This window comes from Oncorhynchus kisutch, linkage group LG3, assembly GCF_002021735.2.
Source record: "Oncorhynchus kisutch isolate 150728-3 linkage group LG3, Okis_V2, whole genome shotgun sequence".
Classification (NCBI taxonomy): Eukaryota; Metazoa; Chordata; class Actinopteri; order Salmoniformes; family Salmonidae; genus Oncorhynchus; species Oncorhynchus kisutch.
In genome coordinates this window covers 45,780,995-45,807,485 of record NC_034176.2, presented here as the reverse complement: position 1 = coordinate 45,807,485, position 26,491 = coordinate 45,780,995, and the positions used below count along the sequence as shown (strand labels likewise).

The window sequence follows — 26,491 nt, the reverse complement described above, 5'->3', positions numbered from 1 at the left end:
TAAACGGGGTGGCTCGAGCCCTCAATGCTGATTTGGCTGATAGCCATGGTATATCAGACCGTATACCACGGGTATGACAAAACGTTTATTTTTACTGCTCTAATTACGTTGGTAACCAGTTTATCATAGCAATAAGGCACCTTGGGGGTTTGTGATTATATGGCCAATATACCACGACTAAGGGCTGTATCCAGGCAATCCACGTTGCGTCGTGACAAAGACCAGCCCTTAGCCGTGGTATATTGGTACAGACACCTCCAAAAACGAATTAAGTAGTACTTTATTTTTACTTAAGTGCTTGCCATGTCCACTTATGCGTCTGTGTGTGTGTGTGTGTGTGTGTGTGTGTGTGTGTGTGTGTGTGTGTGTGTGTGTCCTCCCACTCAGTATCCATCCTGCAGGCTGTCTTCCTGTTCTGCTATTAGTCACATTATATCCTGCACATTTAACTCCTTCACTACACACACACACACACACACACACACACACACGAGTGGTAAAAGCACATTAACCCCTTCACTGCGCAATTTTTTCCATCCACTCGTTGGTTGAAATAACAGTTACACATCAATCCACTGCTCTCCTCTATCTCTCTCTTTCTCATTTTCTGTTCTCTGCCTTGTTCACTTTCTCATGTCAGTCTCTTACTCTCCCTCCTCTCTCGCCCTCTATCATCTCTTATTCCCTCCTTTTCTCGCTGCTCTCCTCCCATTCTCTCTCCTCCCTATCTTCTCTTTCTCTATGTTGTGAGCACATCTGGCTGTGCTGTTGTTGGTAGTCTTGTGTCTCATCATGTTGAAAACGGTTTTGTCTCCTCACCCATCACTGCATTCATCCACTTCATCTCCTCCTCCCATCTCTCTCCATCTCCCTTCTCCTCTTCCTATCTCTCTCTCCATCTCCACCTGCCCTGCCTACTCTTCCTCTACCCTTCTGACTCCAACATATCTGCCATCTCTCCTACTCCATTTCTCTGTTCTATCCATCAAATGTGCATTCTTTTTTCACTCTTCAATATTCTGTCCATCTCACTGTTTTTCTTGCTTTTCAAAATCATGTTCACCTGCCAATATTTTTCACCTGTCCACATTTCTCCTCCACCATCCCATCCTCTCTTCTTCCACCTTGCCTCCCTCCATCTCTCCCTCTCCTCCATCTCTCCCTCTCCTCCTCTCTGTTTTGTCTTCACAGTCACTGTATCACTCAGATTCTTGACAGTGTTCATCACATTCACCAACATGACATAGTGCACAGGGACCTGAAGGTCAGTATGTGTAGAGACCAGCTGCACTCCTCTTCCTCCCCCTTCCTCTGCCCGACATCTCCACCCCCTGCACCTCTGCCTGCACCCTCGCCCCCTCCGTCTCAGTCTCCCTGTCTGTTCGTGTGTTTTTCTGTCAGTCGTTCAGTCTATCAGTCTGTCTGTTGCTCTGCTGCGTCTCGATGTGCTTGTTTATTTTATTCTGAGGTTCCTGCATTTGCCTTTCTATGTTGCTCTTGTTGCACTGACTGTCTGACTTCGCCCTCCATCCTCCTCCCTAAACCTTTGACCCCTCATCCCTCTCCCCCCCCTCCAACCTCCTCAACCCCCTCAACCCGGGACCCCCACCAGTGCACTTGCCCAGCTTCTCAGGCTTCTGCGACCGTTTCTCACTCCCAAGGATGCGTTCCAAATGGCACCGCCTGAAAAACAGCCGTCTTTCACCTTTTATGGTGACAATAATGCTTTCGTTTGCTGTATACTTTGGACGTATTGGAATTAGGCCGAGACGGTATCTAAAAGAAATATCAATGGTGAACTTGATCAAATTTCTTGTTGGCAGAATGTCTTCTTTTGCTGTGACATTTGTTGTAATCCTAAATGCTTCCGAAAGACAAAAATGATTGTGGACCTGTAAACAGATTGTTTGAATTCAATAATGTTTTGTGTTTACTTTGAACCTAACCTAAATATGCTGCACTGCCCGGGAAATCAGAAACATTGTCTACTCTGATTTTTTTTATACTACAGTAGTCTACACACTTCAATGCAAATGATCAACTGTCTGTTCACACCTGTTAAATTCTACTGTGTTATAAACTGTGCTCACGTTTGGAGCATTGACTTGAAATGATTATAGCTTATCAATAGGCCCAATTAAATGACAGATGCGCGTGGACATCTGTTGTAATAAGTTATTCTGCACTGGTTATGATATATGTATTAGGTTTACAAATGAAAAATTGTCTACTCGAGAAATATTCAGAGAGCCTACAAACGTCAATGGAAAAGGGTTCTACTGTTAAACTGCGCTTCGGGATCGGATCGCATAGAGCAAAATACTTGAAATAGCTAATCTATTTACTTCTGCGAAGTGGGTCCAATTAAATGAGAGAAGGGACTAATGGAAACCTAACTTGTTCTAGGCCTGGTAGGCTATTTCACAAGTATGAAACCATATCACAGTCAGAAAAGGTGAGGAATTTATTCCATGATCATGGAAATGAAATTAATAATAGGAAAGAGATGACTATTTAGAATTATTTTCCAATGCAAAGATAAAATAAATAGATGTTTGCTCTTCTCACTAATGGCAAATGATTACATCTTATTATATTTAGCTATCGTTTTTTTGCATGAATAAGAGTGTCAACATATATTTCCCATTTGCACAAGGCTACTACTAGGCTACTTTTGCCTTCTTGCAATGCAATATTTCAACCAGTAGAAACTGTGCGTACGCATGGTCTGAAGTTTTCGGGAGGATAAGCACATTCTCACGTCAAGTTCAGTTTTTATAAATGCTAACTTTTGTATGAAAACATGCACACGCATATTTTGTGCATACGCAGCGTTTATAAATGATAATGACGAACACATTCTTATTTACAATGACGGCCTACCAAAAGGCCTCCTGCGGGGACGGGGGCTGGATTAAAAATAAGAAATAAATACAAATATATAAATATAGGACAAAACACACATCACGACAAGAGAGACAACACAGCACACATAAAGATAGACCGAAGACAACAACATTAGCAAGGCAGCAACACACGACAAAACAGCATGGTAAAAACACAACATGACAACAACATGTAGCAACACAACATGGTAACAGCACAAAACATGGTACAAACATTATTGGGCACGGACAACAGCACAAAGGGCAGGAAGGTAGGAAGGTAGAGACAACAATATATCACTCAAAGCAGCCACAACTGTCAGTAAGAGTGTCCAAGATTGAGTCTTTGGATGAAGAGATTGAGATAAAACTGTCCAGTTTGAGTGTTTGTTGCAGCTCGTTCCAGTCGCTAGCTGCAGCGAACTGAAAAGAAAAAGACGAGCGACCAAAGGATGTGTGTGCTTTACAATTACTGACATTTAATCCTAGTAAAAATTCCTTGTCTTAGGTCAGTTAGGATCACCACTTTATTTTATGAATGTGAAATGTCAGAATAATAGTAGAGAGAATGATTTATTTCAGCTTTTATTTCTTTCATCACATTCCCAGTGGTGTTCTTTGGCTTGCAAGCCTCCCCCTTTTTCCTCCAAACATAATGATGATGGTGATGATGATGATGGTCATTATGGCCAAACTGTTCATCAGTTCATCAGTTTCATCAGACCAGAGGACATTTCTCCAAAAAGTACGCAATGTAGTCGTTTACGCTCATTCTTCAACATAATGGCGTGAAACTACGTCAAAATGCTGTAGACACCTTGGGGAATACATAGAAAAAGGAATCTGGTTGATAGCCCATTCACTGCTCAATAGGGACGCATCGGAACGCAGAGCTTTCAAAACATGTGTCACTTCCTGATTGGATTTTTCTCAGGCTTTCGCCTGCAATATCAGTTCTGTTATACTCACAGACAATATTTTTTTACAGTTTTGGAAACTTTAGAGTGTTTGCTATCCTAAACTGTCAATTATATGCATATTCTAGCATCTTCTGGCAAAATAGCCCGTTTACTTTGGGAACGTTATTTTTCCAAAAATGAAAATAATGCCCCCCTAGTTTCAAGAGGTATTAAAGGCACAGTCAACTTATTGTATGTACACTTCTGACCCACTGGAAGTGTGATACAGTGAATTATAAGTGAAATAATCTGTCTGTAAACAATTGTTGGAAAAATTACTTGTGTCATGCACAAAGTAGAAGTCCTAACCGACTTGCCAAAACTATAGTTTGTTAACAAGAAATTTGTGGAGTGGTTGAAAAACGACTTTTAATTACTCCAACCTAAGTGTATGTAAACTTCCGACTTCAACTGTAGGTAGATATCTTTGTCTATGTGCATAGACACACACACCCCTCCCCCCTACACTCGCATTAATATCTGCTATACACGTGTATGTGACCAATAAAATTTGATTTGACACACACACTGTGCTGCCTGCGGATGTGACCTGGCTAGTATTTATTCATTTGGAGAAGACTAGGGATCGTAATATATAGCCCTGAACTTTACTGCCAGGCCTGTCCAAGCCGGAGTCAATCAGCTAGCTCGCTCACACCAAGACACTCTCATAATATCCTCTCTTTCCTTCCTTCCTTCCCTCTCTCTCTTTCTCAAACTCTATTTCTCCCTTGTTTAAGCTCTAATATTCCTCTTTCTTTGTGCTCTCTTCTTCTCCTCTTCTTTCTCTCTCCTCCCTCTCTTTCTCTCTCTCTCACTTGGTGTCATTATATCCAAAGACAGTATATGATTTCTTTACTGCATACTGAAAAGTCAATATTCTATGTACTGTATATAGACACAACTAATGATTTACTGCAGTCTATTTCAACACACATCTTCGGCAGGTGTCACTGCTAGATAAGTATATTGCATCAACAGATTGAAATAACTACACACTGCAGATCGTTTTACTTAGAGTTAGAATTAGAATGAAGTAGTTTTTACTTTTATTTGGCATTTTGCTTGACAAAGAACCCAACCAACCTTTTTTACCCTCCCTTTCCCCCCCAAAAACACACACACACACACACACACACACACACACACACACACACACACACACACACACACACACACACACACACACACTACTGCATCTCAACACACTCCCTCTCTCTCACACAGCCCCTCCAACCCAACACGTGTGTGCATGCAGCAGCACACCTCCCTGTGTTGGATCACGATAATATAAATGCTACCTGTCTATGCACACATGTACCTGGCCTCCTACCATATGTCTGTCTCCTCCCCACATGGATCCATGTTCATATATTCTCATACCTTTTCATGAAATCGTCATACATTTGATGTTGACTTCTCCTTTTTACTTGAAAGTTGACCATTGATCTTTCATTTATTGGATGGGTGAAGACCAGTTATATGGTGGGAACTCCAATCCAAGGCACCGCCATACTGCTCACATCTATACAATTATTTTAGATTATTGGTCACCTAATTGGTAGCTAATCTTTTAGATTATTGGTCACTCTTATTGCCAAACCATTGGGCGATTAACTTGGCCATGGGCCGCAAGAAGGTGTGTCTGTGTGATAGAAGTCCCCCACCTCCACCCCCCCCATCCCCTGGCCTTTGCACGGGAATGTAGCAATGCTGTTCAGACTAACATGCGCCCCCTGGTGTTTGCATGCAGTCATTGCATCCAGCAGATCCTGGAGGCAGTGCTACACTGCCATCAAATGGGCGTGGTGCACCGAGACCTGAAGGTGAGTGACAGGTATCACCTTACTGCCTGTATGTTGTCTCCTGTGTGTGTCCAATGTGTGCGTGTGTGTAACTGTTGCCCGTTCAGCGTGTGTCCAGTGTGTGTATAGGTGTGTCTATCCTTTATTTGTCTGTTGGTGTAAGTGACGTTTTCCAGCATCACTGTTTGGATTGTAGCTTTAGATAAGTATTTTGTCTCTTCTGTTATGCTGTAGCTTGTCAGGCCTACCCATTAGTTTGCATATTAAAAAGCAATCAAAAGCAGTCAGTTGGCCATGGTCAGTCTCCTGTTTTCAGGTCAGATTCTCCACCTACTTTAGCACCGTCTCTCTCTGCACCATGTGTTCTGTGACCTTTGGCCTATCTGGTTATGTCTTGCCAAATGCTGCTCCCCTATCTCTCTCCTGTTGTTGAAACAGCAGCTTTAACCCTTGCCAAATGCAGACCCTCTCTTTCCTGTCCTCTTGTTGAAACAGCACCTCTCCTAGTCTGTGGAGACTGCCAATATGTGTGCTTGTTACGCCAGCTGACTGATGGCTCTGCTATGCTTTGCTATGCTATGCCATGCTGTACTATGCCGGCCCTCTCTTGGAACAGGGTTTGTTTCTCTACTCTTCAGCCTAGGCTGCTGTATTAAAATTAGCCCCATGTTATTCTGTTTCCCAATAGCCTATGGATTTCTAAATGGCAATCGCTTTGTCCAATTGATTTGTCTCTATGGTGCTTCCAATGGAGTTGTATAGCTTCCAGTGAGACTGTATTTATAGATGAAACTACCGCAACAGAAGCGGTTGCCGTTTACTGAGTCTACTGCGATTGGCTTGCGGTCAGGGCAGTCCTTTCCTGTTCTGTCCTATCCTGTGTGTCTGTGTGTATGCTTGGGGGTCTGTGAGCAAGCTTGTTTGTTATTATATTATTATTATTATTATTATTATTATTATTATTATTATAGCTATACCTTGTTTTGCATGATGCTAGTCTGCCGCTGTCGTCTCTGGCCAATTCCACAGTAACAGAGTGATGCTGAGACTCATTAAAAATGTATGTAAAATAAAAACCAATGATTGCAAAGTTAAATAAACCATAGAACTCTTTGCACAAGGACTACTTTGAACACTTTCCGCCATATTTTTTAGTCATAAACATGTGTTATACTGTCAACATTGACTACAAAGTGTAAAGAGGATCATTTTGGTCATAAAGTCGGTCTCATCCAAAATGGGGTTTTGTGAGACTTGTGGTTGCGACTGCATCCCAATGTAAATTTATGTTGGATTCCATGGAATTGCCCTTTCATGCTAATGCCAGTGGCATACCCAGGCCCCCTGGCTGTGGCAGCATTCCTCTTGAAGTAATGTTGTGTTTATCAGAACTGTTGTGGCTATTTTTTTAATTTAGCGGCCACGCCTATCAGGTTACAGTCCAGCAGTACTGGGGCAATTCACCCAGTAGGCCATAGTGTGATATGACTGAGGACAACCTCTGGGAGTGTCTGAGTGGCGAGAAGAACACTCCCATCTTGGAAGCGCGAATCAGCAAATAACTAATCAAATTGGGACCATCAAACAGTTATGAATAACTGATTAGTGTGAAAAGTAAAGCACGACTACAAAGAAGGCACACCGTTCTGTTGATATTTTTCTTCTAAAGTCCCAAAACAGAGAAATTAGGCTAAATTACTTAACCCAGTCTCTGGTTTCACAATTGGAGTGCCATTTCAATGGAGGCCTGTCTGTCTGGCTGCATCTCTTCTCTCTCTCCTCTCCTCTCCTCCACTCCCTCAGAAGGAATCTAAGCAGATAGAGCCATGTCTGGAATGTTGAAACAGAAGAGAAAGAGAAAGAGAGAGAGAGAGAGAGAGAGAGAGAGAGAGAGCTGGGAATCGTTCCATCCCAAACACCCACACACAGGCCCTCACTGCTCTCCAGCACCGCAATCTCTCACACTTGCATTCCCTCACCTAACCCACTTTAGTGTGTGTGTGTGTGTGTGTGTGTGTGTGTGTGTGTGTGGAGGGAAGGAGGAAGGGCGGGAAAGAACTTGTGTGTTGCTGCAGAGGGCTGCTATTATGCGATGTGCAGAGAAAGATGTTTGTCTGTCTCCGTGTCTGTCTGTCTGCGCGTGTTGAAATTCTGTGTGTTTGTGCGCGTGGCCTGGACATTGTGTGTTTGTGCGCGTGGCCTGGACATTGTGTGTTTGTGCGCGTGGCCTGGACATTGTGTGTTTGTGTGCGTGGCCTGGACATTGTGTGTTTGTGCGCGTGGCCTGGACTTTGTTTGTTTGTGTGCGTGGCCTGGACATTGTTTGTTTGTGTGCGTGGCCTGGACATTGTTTGTTTGTGTGCGTGGCCTGGACATTGTGTGTTTGTGCGCGTGGCCTGGACATTGTGTGTTTGGATATTGAAATCTATTTATTGGAAGCTTGCAGTTAATCTGAAATCCACCCACAATCATAGCAGGGATTATCCTAGTGCTTGCAGTTAATCTGAAATCCACCCACAATCATAGCAGGGATTATCCTAGTGCTTGCAGTTAATCTGAAATCCACCCACAATCATAGCAGGGATTATCCTAGTGCTTGTAGTTAATCTGAAATCCACCCACAATCATAGCAGGGATTATCCTAGTGCTTGCAGTGTTGGCAAATTTGAACTTTCTCCATACAAATGAGTAAACCCTGAATCATATGTGTTTTTCATTTCACCTTCATTTAACCAGGTAGGCTAGTTGAGAACAAGTTCTCATTTGCAACTGCGACCTGGCCAAGATAAAGCATAGCAGTTCGACACAAAATAACAACACATAGTTACACATGGAATAAACAAAACATAGTCAATAATACAGTAGAACAAAAGAAAACAAAAAGTCTATATACAGTGAGTGCAAATGAGGCAAGATACGGGAGTTAAGGCCTGGCCATCGAGGTACAGGGGGATCTATCGGTCTGCCCCTGAACAAAGCAGTGAACCCACTGTTCCTAGGCCGTCATTGAAAATAAGAATTTGTTCTTAACTGACTAGTTAAATAAAGGTAAAAAAAGAAAAAAGAAAATGCATAAATCAGTATTATTACGGCTCCAAACAAGTTAGGTAGAGAGGTGGAGAGATGAGGGAGAGCGGGAGAAGAGGGGGGGGTGTAATAATGAGACACAAAGAGGAAGACAGGCTGCAATGCCGGGTCAGCAGTGACACTGTTAACACAGTGTTTATACCTCACACACTCTCTACAGGCGGGCGTGTGTGTGTGTGTTTGCGAGGAAAGTAACAGAGAATGTGTGTCTGAGCTAGATAGTGCCTCACGCTCTATCATACAAACTATCTAGGTGAAGTAAATATGCCAGAAGTCATCCTTTATACCTATCCAGTCCCTTCAGATCTGCAAACATCCGAGCAATGGGAACTAAGGGAAGGGAATAGGGTGACACATTTCTATTGTGTAGAGTGGTGTTAGGCTACAGTAGGTCTACAGCACAGTAGCCTTGCAGAGAGAGAGAGAGAGAGAGAGAGAGAGAGAGAGAAGGGGCCAGTGGGGATAGCAGCCCATTATTAGAGTCCCCCTCTGACAGAGAGTAATGAGGCTGCTCTATCTGGGACAGAGAGAGAGAGGGAGGGGGGGGGGCACCACCAGCTCCCCACACCACAGCCCAAACCAATATACCCTAAACCACAGCAAACTATAGGTGTTCCGGTGTGTGTGTTTTCATGTGGTACATCTGTGTGTTTTTTCTGTTACTGTTTGTGTATGTGTGTAAATAAACTGTTGCAAACACCACAAGAGTGTTTGCATGTCTGCCTGTCTTCCGTCTCTCCCCCTCCTCCTTTCTCTTATAGTTCAAAGCAGGAGTAACCTTAGCGCCCCTCTCCTCCCCCTCCCCCCCTAGCCAGAGAACCTGCTCCTGGCCAGCAAATGCAAGAATGCTGCCGTCAAGCTGGCTGACTTTGGCCTGGCCATCGAGGTACAGGGGGATCAGCAAGCCTGGTTTGGTACGTTCTGACCCTAGATCTGTGGTTCTGACTGTACTACACCAACATGTTCTCAACCTTTCATCATTCATCCCACTAGGGGTGACGTGCTAAGCTTGGAGTTGTTTGTATTTGTGTGTTTGTGCGTGCGTGTGTGCATGCGTATGTGTGTGTATTGTCGTGCTGCAGGATTTGCTGGCACACCGGGATACCTGTCCCCTGAGGTTCTGAGAAAGGAGGCATATGGCAAACCTGTGGACATCTGGGCCTGCGGTGAGCATCTCACACATTTACACACACACACTATTTTGGGCACACAGAAACACGCACACACAGACATTATACACACATGTATACCTTCACACCCAGACACAAATGCTTGGACACAAAAGCAAAGTAAATATTCATAAAAAATGCTGATTCTGTGTTTTTCTCCATCTGTGTGTTTCACTCTCTCGTTTTCAATCTCGCTCTCTCTCTCTTTCGTTCTCTGTCTCTCACGCTCTCTCTGTCTCTCTTTCTCAGGGGTGATTCTGTATATCCTGCTGGTGGGCTACCCTCCCTTCTGGGACGAGGACCAGCACAAACTGTACCAACAGATAAAAGCAGGGGCATACGATGTGAGATACAAGATCTGGATGAGGCCTGCTCTCCTCTCCATTGCTACCTGCTGTCCTCTCCTATCTTCTCTTGTCTTCTCTCCATTTTCTCTATTCTCCTCATCCCCTCTCTCTATTCCTTTTCTCCTTTCCTTTTGTCGTGTCCTCTCTTTCTTTTGTCTTTTCCTCGCCTCACTCCCCTCTACTTCTTTACTTTCTCACTCTTACTGCCACACTGCTCTCTGTTTGCTCTCCTGTTCTCTCTTTCTCTCTTTTTCTGTCCCTCTCTTTTTTGCACACCTCATCTTACTTACTTTACAATCTCTCCCTATTTCGGTCATCCACTCCCTTCCCCGCAGCGCCTCCTCTCTGCCTCTCCCCCCGTTTCTTTTTTAGAAGTAACTAAATCACCTCATTAATATTTTTAGAGGAGCGAGAAAGTGCCTACAGTACCTTAGTCCCATTTCAGGAAAGAATGTCATGGAGATTGTCGTTGAGCTATGATGACGTTTAGCACCCCAAAAGCCTATCATTAAAAGACACATTGTCCAAGGTCGCTTGGTGACAATTTGCCGTCACATCCCGATGTTACATATTTATTTGTTAATGCATTATTTATACAGGACATACATTGTCTTAGTAAGGATGGTGAGATAGTACACTTTTACACCACGTCTATGAACACAGTCTTATATAGAGAGGAGTACCCAGTATATTTACTCGGGGTATTCCGCTGGCTGTGTGTCTGCTCGCTTTCTCTTCTGCCTGGTACTTAGTTATATTGATCGTTCAATGTAATTGATTGGCCAGCGAGTGCACTCACCTGGGACCTGTTCAGAGCAGTGGAACATTTGAAACATTGCTGATAGAATTTGATTGATTACCACTGTAATACTTTTCAATGATAGAGTATTGTATAGACGAATGGAGAGTCCAGAAGCCTAGAACCTGATCAAGCCCGCGTGTGTATCTGTGTTTGTGTGTATCTGTGTTTGTGTATGTCTGTGTGTAGTTTCCCTCCCCAGAGTGGGACACAGTCACTCCAGAGGCTAAGAACCTGATTAACCAGATGTTGACCATCAACCCTGCCAAGAGGATCACCGCCCAGGAGGCCCTCAAACACCCATGGGTCTGCGTAAGTACACATGTCACTATGTATTGTAATATATCCAGGAGAGATAAACACCCACTCATATACACACACACAAAGGCGCAAAGATTTAACCAAGTCTCTGTGACTTTTGACTCATGTGACTTACATTTCCTCTGTATCTTTTCTCTCTCTCTCTCTCTCTCTCTCTCTCTCTCTCTCTCTCTCTCTCTCTCTCTCTCTCTCTCTCTCTCTCTCTCTCTCTCTCTCTTTCTGTCTGTATCTCTCTTTATCCCCCTGTCTCTCTCTCTCTCTCTCTCTCTTTCTGTCTGTATCTCTCTTTATCCCCCTGTCTCTCTCTCTCTCTGTCTCTCTCACACACAGCAACGTTCTACAGTGGCATCCATGATGCACAGGCAGGAGACCGTGGAGTGCCTGAAGAAATTCAACGCCAGGAGGAAACTCAAGGTCAGTGGATGACTTTGGTTTTCTGTGTCCTTTTCAGTTCATTTGTGAGTGGTTTTCAGACCTCAACCGTTTTCTTACGTCAAGACGATTCCATGCCACTTGTTCTATAGCTATAGCCTGTTATGTAGCTATTTAGCTAAATTGTTGGGTTTAGAGCATGTAAGAAAGGCATCTCACTGTCATTAAAACTTGAAACTAGCTATATGCCTAAATCTCAAATGAATGGAAAAGATTTGCACAATATTATAATCTGAAGTGTGGCCTGTTGACATGACTCTGTCGTATCAAAGCAGTTTTGGTTTGACCCCCTCTCCTCTTTTCTCCTTCCCTACCCTTTCCTCTCCTCTTTTCTCCTTCCCTACCCTTTCCTCTCTTCTTCTCCTCTCTCAGGGGGCCGTGCTCACGGCTATGCTGGTTTCACGGAACTTCTCTGGTAAGTGTTGCGTCAACACGCACACCTACTCTTTACTTCGTGTGGAACCTGCAAGGGTGTGGGGCTCTGGCTAGAAGTTGCCCTTAGGCACAGAGTCAGGATCAGCTAACCCTCCCTAAAGTCAAGGGGTTAAAGGCCACTGACGGGATGCACACAATGTGGCAGCTATTTGGAGATGAGAAGTTGAGTCCAGTAGCAAATGTAGCAAACATGTGCATTTTCAACAGTATATAACTCATTTTCATATGCTACACAATCAGCTGCATGTCGGTCGGTCTGTCTGTCTGGGAGGTTGGTGCTTCAGTGAACATGAGTCACTCTGATCGTAACAGCAGGCCTTAAATTGTAAAATGATCTGAGGTCCTCCCCCGGCTTTATCCACACACACACACAAGCACCTACTGACACAAGCACGCACACACACACCTGTGTGCCGCATCCCCACTCCAACACCCTCATCTCCTCAGGAAGAGGAGCCATTATTAGAGTTCGGTCATCCAGGGATGAATCACAGAGAAGAGATGGATATGAGAGACACAGAGATGGATTAGGGAGAGCAAGGGGAGACGGGTTGATGGATAAGGTAGAAAGAGGAGAGGAGAATGATGGATGAGGGAAAGGGAGATGACGAGAGAAAGGGATACAGATGTAGGATCTTAATTTGATTACCCTGTTGCTGGAGAGAAATGTAAAACTTGTAGTGTATTTGAGGTTTAAAAAAGGCTTCTGAAGTTTGTAATTTCAACATTGGTTTTCCCTTCCAAAAAATGCATCAACCACTATAAAAATGTTCATTAAGTATAGCACACATTAATAATTCACATTTCCTGTTGCTGCGGGATTATTTTCCCGCTGTAACAAACTGGCTCAAATTAAGATCCTACATCTGTAGATAAGGGAGAGGGTGGAGAAGGCTTAAGAGATGGAGTAGGATGTGAAAGAGAGAATGAGAGGCGAGATGGGAGGGGGTGTTAGAAGGGATGGAAAGAGAGAGGGGCCGACAAGAGAAGTGAAAGGCTTCAGTATCCTTGACATCTCCTTCTAACCCTTATGAACGGTTCCAGTCTGGTATTGGATGATGGTGTTAGATGTATCACTAGCTGTGTTCACTCCTAATAGTCACATCGCAATGAACTCATTTGATGCTTTATTTCAGTGTGTTGGTGGCAGTGATGTGTACAGTATAGAGGAAAATAACCTACATTGGGAGAACTTGGACAATTTATGTCTTCTATGTCAGGAAGATATTGTGTTTCTCTGCGTGCTCTGTTAATCCGCCTCTCTTTTGGACTAATGAACCATATTTGTTTCCTTCTCTCATTTCTTCCTTACTTCTCTGCCCTCTTCCCTCTATCCCTCCAACCTCCTCCTCTCCTCTTCCCTTCTCTCTACTATTCTGCCCCCTCTTTCTCTGTGGCGACTGTGTGTGTGGGACACCAAACAGTCGGCTGTCGCTCCACCGCTCCAATCAGTATCACTGCCGCTGCGGCAGCTGCATCCGCGGCAGCGGGCTCCACCACTGGGCTGGTGGAACAAGGTAGCCTGGCACACCTGGGGGTGCTACCCTCCTCACTCCCTCCCTCTTTTCTCTTATCGTCCTCTCTCCTTTCCTCCTAGCATGGGTGTTCAGAGCATGCCACTTCCATCGCCACACCTCATTAGCCACCTGGCCTCTTTCTCTCCACTCACATGCTATTCCTCCTCTCCTGCTCCATCTCCCCATTCCTTCACTGCACATAGCAGCACAGTGGAGCATGCCTGACCCAACAAGATCTGTCCTTCTTCTCCCTTTCTGATCTCTCTTTCTCTCTCATTCATGTTCCTGCTAACACACCATTCCATACAGCTTCAATCCCATCTTCATTTGCCTCTTTTCATTGAATACCTCTATTTCCTTCCTTGTTCCCCTGCTCTACCTCTCTCCTCAATGTTTCTCTGTTAATAACACTGGCAAAGTTTACCCCCCGTCATTTTGAAGGATGGAACGGCCCATGTGCTGTCGGTGAATGCTGCATGGGGCACTGGACTGGTGCATGCATTCTAACACAGGGGGTTTCAGGGATATGACGCGTGGTTAACACAGTGAAAGATGCAAGGTTGGGGCTTCTCATGAATTTTTTATATTTTTTATACCTGTAACAATCCAAAGTTTGCGTGTGACATAACAACAGAAGGATGATAGTTTGCCAGTAGTTGAGTGTGATAATTGCACCACAGTTGATGAATAAAAATGCTACAGAATACCCACTACACAGTCTAGTGTAGGGAAAGATTCCATCAGTCTTCTAAGTACATTGTCATTGTTGGCTACTGTCCTGTATGTTCATGTAGCAATGTAGCATTGGCTAACTATTCAATTGAGTGTATATAATGTTTATAGTGTAGGGATAGAGCTGATGCAATCAGCTTTGCTGTCCTCACCACTTCCCACTGTCTCCACAAGACTGATCAAATATTGCAACTTCATACTGACCTGTCTGTCTCTCTACATTAGATCTACTCCTCCTCCACTAGAGAGACAGAGACAGACGCTCGGGATCCGCAGGATACAGTTAGCCTCCCTAGAGGCAAATAGAAGTTCACTGAAATGTTTCTTCTTATGAAAAACCCAAATGATTCTGGTTTGATGCCTTCATCGGGATGCTTACAGACTGGGACAAGACAGACAGACAGGCACAAGACAGACAGACATATACAGAATGGCACAAGACAGACAGACAGACAGGCATAGGTTTTTACAAATCAGCCTCCATCCTTGCTTCTTCCTGTAGGGCCTGCTATTTACAGGAATGTAAGTAACCATTCTTAATGGGTATTAACCAATATGATCCATTGTCTTCTTTCTCTTAATCTCTTCCTCCCCTCTTTCCTTCCTTCCTTCCTTCCTTCTTGCTTCTGTAATTTGTGGCAAGGTAAGGAGCCTTCTTGCTTCCTCTACAGCACGGGTAAGCAACCCTGGTCCTGGAGTGCCGAAGGAGTGCCGATTTAACCGATCTGGAAGACCAAGTGTGTTGAATTTAGTAAATCACTGAACCTATCAATTAGCTCAGTTGGTCAGGTGTGGTGCCTAGTTGGAACAAAATCCTGCAGTACCTATGGTACTCCAGGAACAGGGTTTCCTACCCCTGCTCTACAGGGTTTAAGAACCGCATGACCTTTGGGTTTACAGGTTGGGGCAAAACGCCATGGAATTCTACTTTCTCTCATTTTATGGAATCTATCTGAGCGATCTGAGAGTGAATGTAACTGCAACCAATGATGTATGTAAAAACAAAGAGGGCTAAATATGTTTGTCTATGACTGCAACTCAGTGGTTGTTCTGCAGCTCCGACCACTTCCATTCTAGAGTCTGTCTAAGCTTTCTGAAAGTGTTCCAGAAGCTTCTATTTATTCAGATAGAAGGCTCTGGTCTGTTCTATAGTGGATCGAAAAACAATGTCTTCTCTCTTTCCTCCTCTCTATCCTCTCCATCCCTCCCTCTCTATCTTTCTCTCTCCGAGACTTCAAACAAGATATGAGAATGCACTTGACTTGACACTGTTATGTCCCTTAATGAAAACATGCCAGTGAGAGGCAGCGGAGGAAAACTCCACACAAATCCTAGCGATCTTGACATTCGAACAGTGCCCTTTGGATAACAGAGGTGGGCCCAGTATCCCGATAGCAATGGAACTTAGGCTTACGAGTGTTTTAATGATGCATCTTTCCTACAATGGCCGAAAATGTAATGTGTTTCCCAAAACACCACGCAGAGAGAACGTTCGCTAAAGTGCGCCGTTGAGGCATGTGTCGATACTGATAGGATCGAAAGAAAGGCAGTGCTGCTCTCGGATCAGCTTTCTCCATTCAAATCTTACCTTAAATTTATAATTATTCCACAATACTGCCGACGGATCAGCTCCGAGAGAGATATCACCTCTGGCTGCAAATATGGAGGCTGCTTATTCTAATGCATATCTTATAATATGTACTAAATTAAGATTTGTGCTCATTGTGCACGGTAGGCTACACATCATGAAATATATTGATGATAAAATGATAGACAGACAAATAAAACGAAATTGAATGAAAATTGTGATGCAGTCATCTCGGGTTTTCATTTGAAGCATAATTGTATCATTCGCTTGTGTGTAACAATGCAAACACATTGGTAACATTGTATTTGTTGTCCACTTTGAAGTTATCGGCAGTCACAGATAAACAGATTGATTTGATGTTTAACGTGACGTTTATAAGGTGACGCGGTGAAAGCCTTGTGAGTAATGAAGAGCAATCAGAGTCGTGTTGGAGCTAGGAACACAAGCATTTCATTACACCCGCAATAACATCTGGTAAATATGTGTATGTGACAAATAAAATTACATTTGATTTGATATAAAGTGACCTGGTATGGAACGCATCGAACCGTTGAGTCATAGTAATTAGGTTTCTCCAAAACTGCTCTCTGATGCTTCTGATGCCTACCAAACTTGCTAATGGCCAGTCTCTAATGACCGGTACTCAGCGCTCTATTGTCCCTCTAATGACTCTGACATCAATGCAAATGCTATTGAAAATCAAATCAAGCACTTCATGAGAGCCCTGGCATTCAGAGTTTGAGCGGAATAGGGTCGGTCACCCTTTGCGCAGCGAGAGCCAGCTCCTCATAGCTGGTTGATGCATGGAATAAAATGTGTTCCTGTTGCGCAACATTTCTATGGGCTATGCTATGCAATTGCGTGAGAAAACAAATTTGATGGCCCCTATTAAAAAGAGGATCCCATCAGCATTCTATTGGCCTACTATATTTATTTCTCAACTTTCCACATATTAAGCACATTGCTTCTCTTTACAACCGGAGTAGCCTACCTGGCTGGCATGAAAAGTGAACCGCGGGAAAAGCGTCCTCCATTTGCTATTCAAGTGTATACGGATTACGTCTTTTTTCCCACTGCCCTTAGATTCTTTTTTTTGTGGGCCATTCTGAATAAGAAATAAATCCACACACATACATATATATATATATATGTATATTAGTAGGCTATATATAAAGACCAGATCAAATGTAGAATCGTCTGTGTGAGAATATGATCAAGTCCTTGTCAAACTGTGAATGAGAAACTGATGAAGTGTGTGCAGTCTGCGCAAGAAACACAGCAGAGCACTTCCCTTTCATACAACTTTTTTCAAATCATTAGTTGCATCATGCAGGCTTAAAATGTATTAGAAATATTTCCATGAAGTTTGTATCCCAACTAAAGTTGCATAAATAACTATGAAGGGTCTGGGGCCGGATTCACAAAACCTTCTTAAGAAGAAATTTCTTCTTAACTGGCATTTTTTCCTTAACTATAGACTTAAAAGTTAAGCAAAGTTGCTATTCCTCAATAAAGTTATTGGAAATGTTCCTAAGAAAAAAAGTTAAGAAGAAATGGGATTCTTGAAAATTATGCTTTAGGATTTCTTCTTGGAAACGTACTTAACATTAGGACAGCTAAACCCTTGTCTTGAGACGAATGGGTACTTTTGTAACCATTAATGTTTTCTTGCGCCACAGAAACAGTTGGCTACCGGATACTTAAATACAGCAAAAATAAATCTTCCTAGAAAATCTTCCTATTCATGAAAATCACAAATGAAATATATTGAGACACAGCTTAGCCTTTTGTTAATCACACTGTCATCTCAGATGTTCAAAATATGCTTTACAGCCAACGCTAGACAAGTATTTGTGTAAGTTTATCATGGCATAATGCTATGGCTAGGCTCTGCTACCAGCAGGCAACATTTTCACGAAAATAAGAAAAGCAATCAAATTAAATCATTTACCTTTGAAGAACTTTGGATGTTTTCACTCAGGAGACTCCCAGTTAGATAGCAAATGTTCCTTTTTTCCAAAAATATTATTTTTGTAGGTGAAATAGCTCCGTTTGTTCTTCACGTTTGGCTGAGAAAACGACCGGAAAATGCAGTCACTACAACGCCAAACTTTTTTCCAAATTAGCTCCATAATATCGACAGAAACATGGCAAACGTTGTTTAGAATCAATCCTCAAGGTGTTTTTCACATATCTATTCGATAATATATCCGTCGGGACAATTGGTTTCTCATAAGAAGCGATTGGAAAAATGGCTACTTGTGTACTTTACGCAAGATTTTCTGCAGGAGCCATCATGTGACCACTTGCTAAATGTGGTCCCTTACGGCTATTCTTCAACATAAATGCGTAAAAAGACGTCACAATGCTGTAGACACCTTGGGGAATAGGTAGAAATCGTAAGCTCATTCGTAGCTCATTCGTAGCTCATTCACAGCCATATAAGGAGTCATTGGGCTGAGGCGGTTTTAAAAAATGCGGCACTTCCTGTTTGGATTTTTATCTGGGTTTCGCTTGTAACATCAGTTCTGTTGCACTCACAGACAATATCTTTGCAGTTTTGGAAACGTCAGAGTGTTTTCTATCCAAAGCTGTCAATTATATGCATAGTCGAGCATCTTTTCGTGACAAAATATCTTGTTTAAAACGGGAACATTTATATCCAAAAATGAAAATACTGCCCCTAGAGTCGCAACAGGTTTTAAGAAAGATATTTAAGAAGTTCCTAAGAAAACTACGAATTCCGAAGAACATTTTGAGGAATTGCATTTCCGAACTATTTTATGAACTTCTTTTTTGTTTTCTTAAGCAGCTTCTTAAATTTTCTCGGAAGAAATGCTTTGTGAATCTGGCCCCTGTTCCTTTGTTAACCGCTCAACACAGAATAGCCGTATGTGCATCATTCCCTCTGAAATTGTTTGGGGAAAAATATATTTTCTATTTTATTCACCTATATTCAATTGTATTGTTCTTATGGCATAGCCAGATCAGGGCCTGGCACAAGGACGACTCTGAATATGCTATTCTATTCTTCTGAAATTTTCTTCATGTCATAATATTTATTTAGACCTACTGTACCTAAAATAATGGATTGATTGGGAAGCTGTGGAGCTTCTCAAAGTAATGTGTTCTTCACCTCAAACGGCAAGCAAACAAAGTCTGTTTTTACATCCGTTGAGAATGACTATAGTTCCTCAATGGATTTTTTTTCCTCAGCTCTCCCCCTTTCCATAACCACTCAGCGTGAAAAGAACAAATATCATGCTCATGCTCTGCTCCCTTGCGCAAAATAGCCTACAGCTGTCGGCTTCATGGCTTTACGTATTTGTTAATTAACGGTCAATTACCGTGAGACCGGCAGTTATTTGCATGACAATAACCGACTGACAAAATGTTATTACCGCCACAGCCCTATTTTTGGGAAATAGCTCAGAGATGTAATGATGCTCATATGAAGGTTCTAGCGATGAACTTAGCCTTAAGATGCTTTTGGGAAACAGGGCCCATGTGATTATCGTGCTGCCCGATGTACCTAGTAAACTGATGAATTTGCACATTTAGCTCTCTGTATGCTGGTAAAAATGAGTTTCTATATCAATTGAGGAAGATGGAAAGAGGAATGGGATACTGTGTAGGAATGAAGGGGAAAAGCTGAGGAAAATAAATTGTGAGTGCTGCATTATCCTCTCGTCTTTCATTCTGTCTTCCGTTCCCTCCTCTCTCTCCTCTCTCTCTCTCTCTCTCTCTCTCTCTGTCTCTCTCTCCACACCCACCACCATGTTTTGACTTCTAAAGAGTGGGCTCTCCTGCCTCATCGCCATCTCCTCTCCTCTCGTGGCCTCAAACACACTTTGAACAGGCTTCTCCTGCTTGCTTCCAATTCCTTCAGAAATTAGTGGAAGTCAAGCCTTAAAATTCACTGCAGATTTGTGTGCATTGTTTGTAGAGAGAGAGAGCTAGACAGAACTACAGAGAGAGAGAGAGGGGGGGGGGAGAGCATGAGCTATATAGAGAGAGCTAAAAAGGAGGAGAGAAGAGAACAATCCAGAATGCCAGAAATAGTGTTTTATGTAATGCGGTAGTGTTGATATTGTGATAGGATGTGATTAGACTGTCAATGGGACTCAGGCCTTTAAAAGTAGCAGTGGAGCTGATGATGTCTAGTAGAGTTAGGGGAGTGAGACTGGGACAGTCTTACTCTGGCAGCTGTAGAGCCCACCTGTTTGATGAGACAATGTTGATTGACAGCGAGGTAAAGGATGCACAAGTACAGTGAGATGCCGCGTGTGTGTGTGTGTTGGGAGGCAGGGTTGGGTAGGAAAATGTCAAAATGTAGACCGTTACAGTTACTAGTTACCTTTCCAAATTTGTGATCATTAACGTAACTTTTGGATTACCCAAACTCAATTTTGTAATTGGATTACTTCCGGTTACTTTTAGATTACTTTGCCCTTCGGAGTTATTAAAAGAAGAAAACAATTTATATTACTAATTGAACAACATTTACTGAAGGATAAATCAATGTTAGAGTGTGCATAGCTGGCCATAAATTGATGTTGCATTTTACTTTATGGGTTGGTTATGTAGGCCTCTTCTAACCCATTGCTTTCTACTATTGATAATGCAATTAGGCCATATCTTTACATTAAAAAACAAAGTTTATCAGATTTTCAGTCTTTCCAATGAATTGAATGACCCTTGTTCTTCAACTTGGAAATATAGATTAGCCAAATTGTTTTAGCTGAGCATAGCCCAAAAACTAACATAATGGATGGAGGACCCATTTTGGACTCTAGCCCTGAAGGGGACCAGGGAGACAAACTCTAGAATCTGTCTCTCACTCCAAAATTCGTTTTCTATCTCTGCCTCATTAACTAATTAACCAGTTCCCTAAAATGAGGTTCTGTTGCCCACGGCAACAACCCACATCAACTCTCGCTGGGCCTAACCCAGGAACAAGTATGTGTGTGTGTCTGTTTCTATTACATAGGTTCACGTGTGTGTGTGTGTGTGTGTGTGTGTGTGTGTGTGTGTGTGTGTGTGTGTGTGCGCACGTGTCCTGGTGAAGTAGTTGGAGAGGATACTAACTGTTTTCTGTATGACATTTCCCCTGTTGCTGAGGATTATGGGTATTGTGCTAATCGGATTACTGCCCATAGTATCAGTGAACACACCTCCTCTACTCTCCTCTCCCACTAGGAGGATGTAATGGTTTACTCCAATAAGGGAATAACACATTGTCCACTCTTAATGTTATTGTCCTACCAACAATGGTACTTAGGAAGCCGTCTATTGTTGTGTTTTAATGAACATTGTGCTTCTCAAGCAGTTTTATTCGAGGACCATGAATTTAATCATGTCACAGATTGCCTTGTCCCCTTGGTACCATAATGCTAGCAATTAATGCCGCTAAGCTCCTACTATCTTTGATTCTCTTTCACCTCCAGCATTACAATACACAGTCACATTAACTTTCCTATCTTGTCAATAAAAGGCCTCAGTTGCTGTCTGTTTGAATTGCAGTCAAATGAACATGACTCCTACAGGTTGACGCCGTTGTCTCTATGTGATCTCTCCTGTGTTCTCACTGCATCTCTGACCTGCTGTCTCTCTTCTTTTGTTTCCTATTGCAGCAGCCAAAAGTTTGCTCAACAAGAAGGCAGATGTCAAGGTAAGGCCCTGTTCAACTTACACGTTCCTACTCCAAACCTTCCCTCTTCCTCCTCCTCTTTCTCTTCTCTTAACTTAACAGGGGTTTAGGCCCTGGGGCCGGAGTCACAAAACCTTCTTAAGAAGAAATTTCTTCTTAACTGCCGTTTTTTCCTTTAACTATAGACTTATGAACAAAGTTGAACAAAGTTACTATTCCTCAATAAAGTTCTTGGAAATGTTCTTAATTTTTTCCCCCTATGTTTCTTCCTGAGAAAAAAGGTAAGAAGATAATAAGGTTTTAGGATTTCTTCCTGGAAATGTACTTAACTTTAGGACAGCTAAACCCTTGTCTTGAGACGAATGGGTACTTTTGTAACCATTAACGTTTTCTTGCGCCACAGAAACAGTTGGCTACTTAAATACAGCAAGAAAACAAATTAAACAGGCATTATCTAGCTAGCTAGTAATTAACAATATATTACAATATTCTAGAAGTGTTAAATATCTAGCGCCATCTCGTCAATTTACAAAGAAGAACTTGGCTAAGGTTAATGTCGTTAGATATGTTGGCTATGATGTCGTTACATGTTAGCTAGCTAACGTAGCTACCTAACTTACCGGTCGCGCAGCTCGTCCACATTAAATGGTCTCTCAGCTCCCTTCTTCTTAGCAGCCGACTTGATGTCGGACCACTTATTTTTTTACGGCGTCACTGTCCCTTGCCATACCCCGGATGGCAGAGACCGACTCGGCCACTCTCGCCCGTCCTCTCTTTTTGGTCTCTGCAGGTAACCTGCAGTTATCAAGTCTCCCCAACGGCAACCTTTTCCTGGCTGCTATTTCCTCCACCATCACTTCAATCTCGTTTCTTGGTTATCCATGTTTGGTTTTGATATAGCTAGTCTGATGGCTGTAATGTGTGAACAATAACCAAATCCTATCATCCCTGTCACATAGATCTATTTATTGGTTTCAAGCACGTCACTAATGTCAAGGCCACATTAAGAAGATATTTACGAAGTTCTGAAAGGTATTTACACAGTTCCAAAGAAAACTACGAATTCCTAAGAACATTTTGAGGAATTGCATTCGCGAACTATCTTACGAACTTCTTATTTATTTTCTAAAGAAACGTTCAACATTTTTTTCGTAAATCATGTTTTGTGAATCCGCACCCTGGTTCTTTCCCTCTTCTCTATTCCCTCTCTGATGTGGGAGAGAGTGTTGACTCAATTTGCAACCATCAGAAAATAGTGGTTTCAAGTGTAGTGTGTGCATCCGTTCATGCCCGTGTCTCCTCATTGCACCCCGTCTTGTCCACTTTTTTTGTTAATTTTATGCCATCTGTCACTCCAGCATTCTTTCTTTCTCTTTTTTTCTCCCATCTCATCCCTCTGTTCTTGTCTTTTCCACCCCCCCCCCCCTCGATCACGGTTTCCATTTCCGGCTCACCCCATCTGCTCTTTAACCATTTGAAACCCTCTCCGGCTGGCTGACGAGCCTTAATGAATCTCTGTTACCATCCTCAACCCATCTCACCTAATGCACCAACACGTCCCACGCATTGTGCGTGCGTGTGTGCATGTGTATGTGGGCGGGGGGAAAGGCAGAGCGGATGGAGGTTGGGGAATAGTATGAGCATGTTTGTTCTTGTGAGTATGTGAATTAGGGAGCTTGTGTGTGTGTGTGTGTGTGTGTGTGTGTGTGTGTGTGTCTTTGTGTGTGTGTTCAGTAGGGAATGTGACACCAGTTCCAGGAATAGCCATGAGTCTGAACCCTGGAAACTGACCGGCCAGAAATAGACTCTCTCTCAAACACAAACACACAACACACACTTCCCCTGCTCTTCTCTGTGCCGCACTCATCATTGCCTAGCAACAGACCCCCCCCCCCCGACACACTCAGCCTAACCGTTTTCAAATATTTCAATGGTGTTTTTCTTTCCTCCCCCCTCTTTCTCTCTCTTCGCTCCCTCTCTCATAACTATTTCCCTGGTTGTATCGCTCCTCTGACCCCTCTCCTTGTCTCCTCTGTTCTTTCTTGTTCTGTAATGCAGAACAGGACAGCACTTGACATTTTCCACCCCAGTCAAACACCAGCTTCAGCCGCATTTTGCTCTCTTCTCTTCTGTGCTGTTCTGGCACTAGCTGCTACTGCACTGCTGTGAGGCTGCTGTGTCGCATGCCTCCGATAGAGTTCCAGACACTTGTAGAATCCTTGCCAAGGTGCATTGAAGCTGTTCTGTTGGCTTGTGGCGGCCCAACGCCCTGTTATTAAGACACTATGTTGGTGTTTCCTTTATTTTGTCACTTACCTGTAGATTGCAAATGCAGTTAGAGGTTTTTGTTCTGCTTTTTAATCATAATGGATGCCACTTTTGAATGTGTATTAAATGGATATTTTCCTTCATAATAGATGAGACATGACAATGGTATCCTTGAGTTCACCTGACTTTGGGGAAGTAGATAACGGGCTTCATTGCCAAAATCCTGAAGTCTCCCTTTAACGAATCAGTTGCATAGCTTTCCTTTGCTACGTAATTGTTACTCCTTCCTGCTCTTCTCTTCAAGAAAGAGTATTTTCCTTCTTTCCTCATCACAAAAGAACAATTGATGATTTTACTCCCAGTTACTCCTCCCTAGCTGCTCCCAAACCTTTGTCTTTTTCCTTTTCCTTGTATTCCTCATACCACGTCATCCTCTGTTCCTGTCCTCCTCTTGCGCACCCTCCTCTTTCTTTCTTTCTTTCTTCTTTCTTTCTTTCTTTCTTTCTTTCTTTCTTTCTTTCTTCTTTCTTTCTTTCTTTCTTTCTTCTTTCTTTCTTTCTTTCTTTCTTTCTTTCTTTCTTTCTTTCTTTCTTTCTTTCTTTCTTTCTTTCTTTCTTTCTTTCTTTCTTTCTTTCTTTCTTTCTTTCTTCTTTCTTTCTTTCTTTCTTTCTTCTTTCTTTCTTTCTTTCTTTCTTTCTTCTTTCTTTCTTTCTTTCTTTCTTTCTTTCTTTCTTTCTTTCTTTCTTTCTTTCTTTCTTTCTTTCTTGACAAACCATAGAAGTTACATTTTCTATGTGAGATCCTCTTTTTCCTCTGCTCTCTTGAACTGGTGAAATTGAACCTCTTTATGCTGGTTTTGAGCCGATTGGTCCACCCTGCTCACTGACCAGGGCTCTCATTTTACTTGACATGCTCATCCTTCAGTACTTGCCATATTCACCTGCTGTCATCCGTCCTTTCTCTCTCTCCCTCCTATCTTTCGCTCGCCCTCCACCGCCTGGGACAGGAACGTAGATCCAGCTCCGCTGCGCGGCACATGGTGAGCATGCCATTTTTAACATCCCCGGACCCTCCCCTCTTTCTCCCTCCCCTTTTCCCCCACTCCCTAATTCCGCCTCGCCACTTTTCTCCTTGATTCTTCTCATCCACTCCTCCCCCCTGTCTCCACCTCTACTCCCATCTTGAGTTGGTCGGAGTCCTACGTGGAACTGCTCTTTATGTTTCTTCCCTTTCCCCCCATCTGATGGGCTTGGAGTTCAGTTCTTCGACCTAACTTCAACCTCTACCTTTCCCTTCTGAAGAGTGCGCTATGTCCTAACAATTTATTCCCAAATGGAGAGGTTAAGCATAGTTTGCCCGGGCCTGGGCTGATATTTGTGTGCCGTTGTCTGTGGATGATCAGAGTGTCCTCAGAGATGTCCCAGTGGAACTCGAAACCCTAGACATGAATACACACATACAAACACACACACACACATCTATATGACCTCTCCTCTCCGTGCTCTATGGATCTCAGCCGTGAGCTGTATGCCACACTGCAGCTGGGAAGACCATTGGAATTTGAAACAGGGTTTTACTGAAACGTGTTAGAAAGTATCTCTTTGTATGTGTTTCTGTGTTATGGAGGAGTGAGCTACTGCGTATGAAGAGCTGATGGCTGATGAGTGAAGCTTTGTCTGAGCTGTAGAACTGCTTTGGTCGATTTGTGTGAGTGTGTGTGACTGCTTATGTGTGTTTTGTGGCTGTATTTGTATGTGTGTGGATTTTCTATAGATGTTGATTTGTTATCAGTGTCTGTTTGCCAGCCCTGGTGCAATTTTCACTCACTGACGACTGTGTGTGTTCTCTTGCTCTCTGTTCTTGCTCTCTCACTCTCTCTCTGTTCTCTTTCTTTTTCTCTCTGTTCTCCCTCTCTCTATCTCTCTCTCTCTCTCTCTCTCTCTCTCGCTCTCTGTGTTCTCTATCTCTCTCTCTCTCTCTCTCTCTCTCGCTCTCTGTGTTCTCTCTCTCTCTCTCTCTCTCTCTCTCTCTCTGTTCGCTCTCTCTCTCTGTTCGCTATCTGTTCGCTCTCTCTGTTCTCTCGCGCTCACTCTCTCTGTTCTATCGCTCTCTCGCTCTCTCTCTGTTCTCTCTCTGTTCTCTCGCGCTCACTCGCTCTCTCTCTTTCGCTCTCTCTCTCTGTTCTGTCGCTGTTTCTCTCTCTGTTCTCTCTCTGTTCTCTCGCTATCTGTTCTCTCGTGTTCTCTCGCTCTCTCTGTTCTCTCGCTCGCTCTCTCTGTTCTCTCGCGCTCGCTCTTTCTCTCTGTTCTATCGCTCTCTCGCTCTCTCTCTGTTCTCTCTCTGTTCTCTCGCGCTCACTCGCTCTCTCTCTTTCGCTCTCTCTCTCTGTTCTCTCGCTATCTGTTCTCTCGTGTTCTCTCGCTCTCTCTGTTCTCTCGCTCGCTCTCTCTGTTCTCTCGCACTCACTCGCTCTCTCTCTCTCTCTCGCTCTCTCTCT

The 26,491-nt window shown here is 43.1% G+C and overlaps 1 protein-coding gene across 50 annotated transcripts in view; it reads left to right on the top strand.

Annotated features, from left to right (window-relative positions):
- Window positions 1–26,491, top strand: part of camk2b1 (calcium/calmodulin-dependent protein kinase (CaM kinase) II beta 1) — an 89,111-nt gene that overhangs the window by 36,450 nt on the left and 26,170 nt on the right. For 9 of the 50 annotated variants that reach the window (XR_004205842.1, XR_004205838.1, XR_004205823.1 and 6 more), the window contains 10 exons: window positions 1,192–1,264; window positions 9,548–9,650; window positions 9,819–9,902; window positions 10,155–10,249; window positions 11,241–11,363; window positions 11,703–11,786; window positions 12,177–12,219; window positions 13,664–13,756; window positions 21,710–21,747; window positions 25,001–25,033. Coding sequence is in view for 20 of the 50 variants with exons in the window: in XM_031807072.1 (XP_031662932.1) it covers window positions 1,192–1,264; window positions 9,548–9,650; window positions 9,819–9,902; window positions 10,155–10,249; window positions 11,241–11,363; window positions 11,703–11,786; window positions 12,177–12,219; window positions 13,664–13,756; window positions 21,710–21,747; window positions 25,001–25,033 (769 nt within the window). In the remaining 30 variants the exon portion in view is untranslated. Of the gene's footprint in view, window positions 1–1,191; window positions 1,265–5,597; window positions 5,671–9,547; window positions 9,651–9,818; window positions 9,903–10,154; window positions 10,250–11,240; window positions 11,364–11,702; window positions 11,787–12,176; window positions 12,220–13,663; window positions 13,757–21,709; window positions 21,748–25,000; window positions 25,034–26,491 lie in introns of those variants that run through there. The other 41 variants (XR_004205844.1, XR_004205824.1, XR_004205839.1 and 38 more) reach the window with 12 other exon arrangements.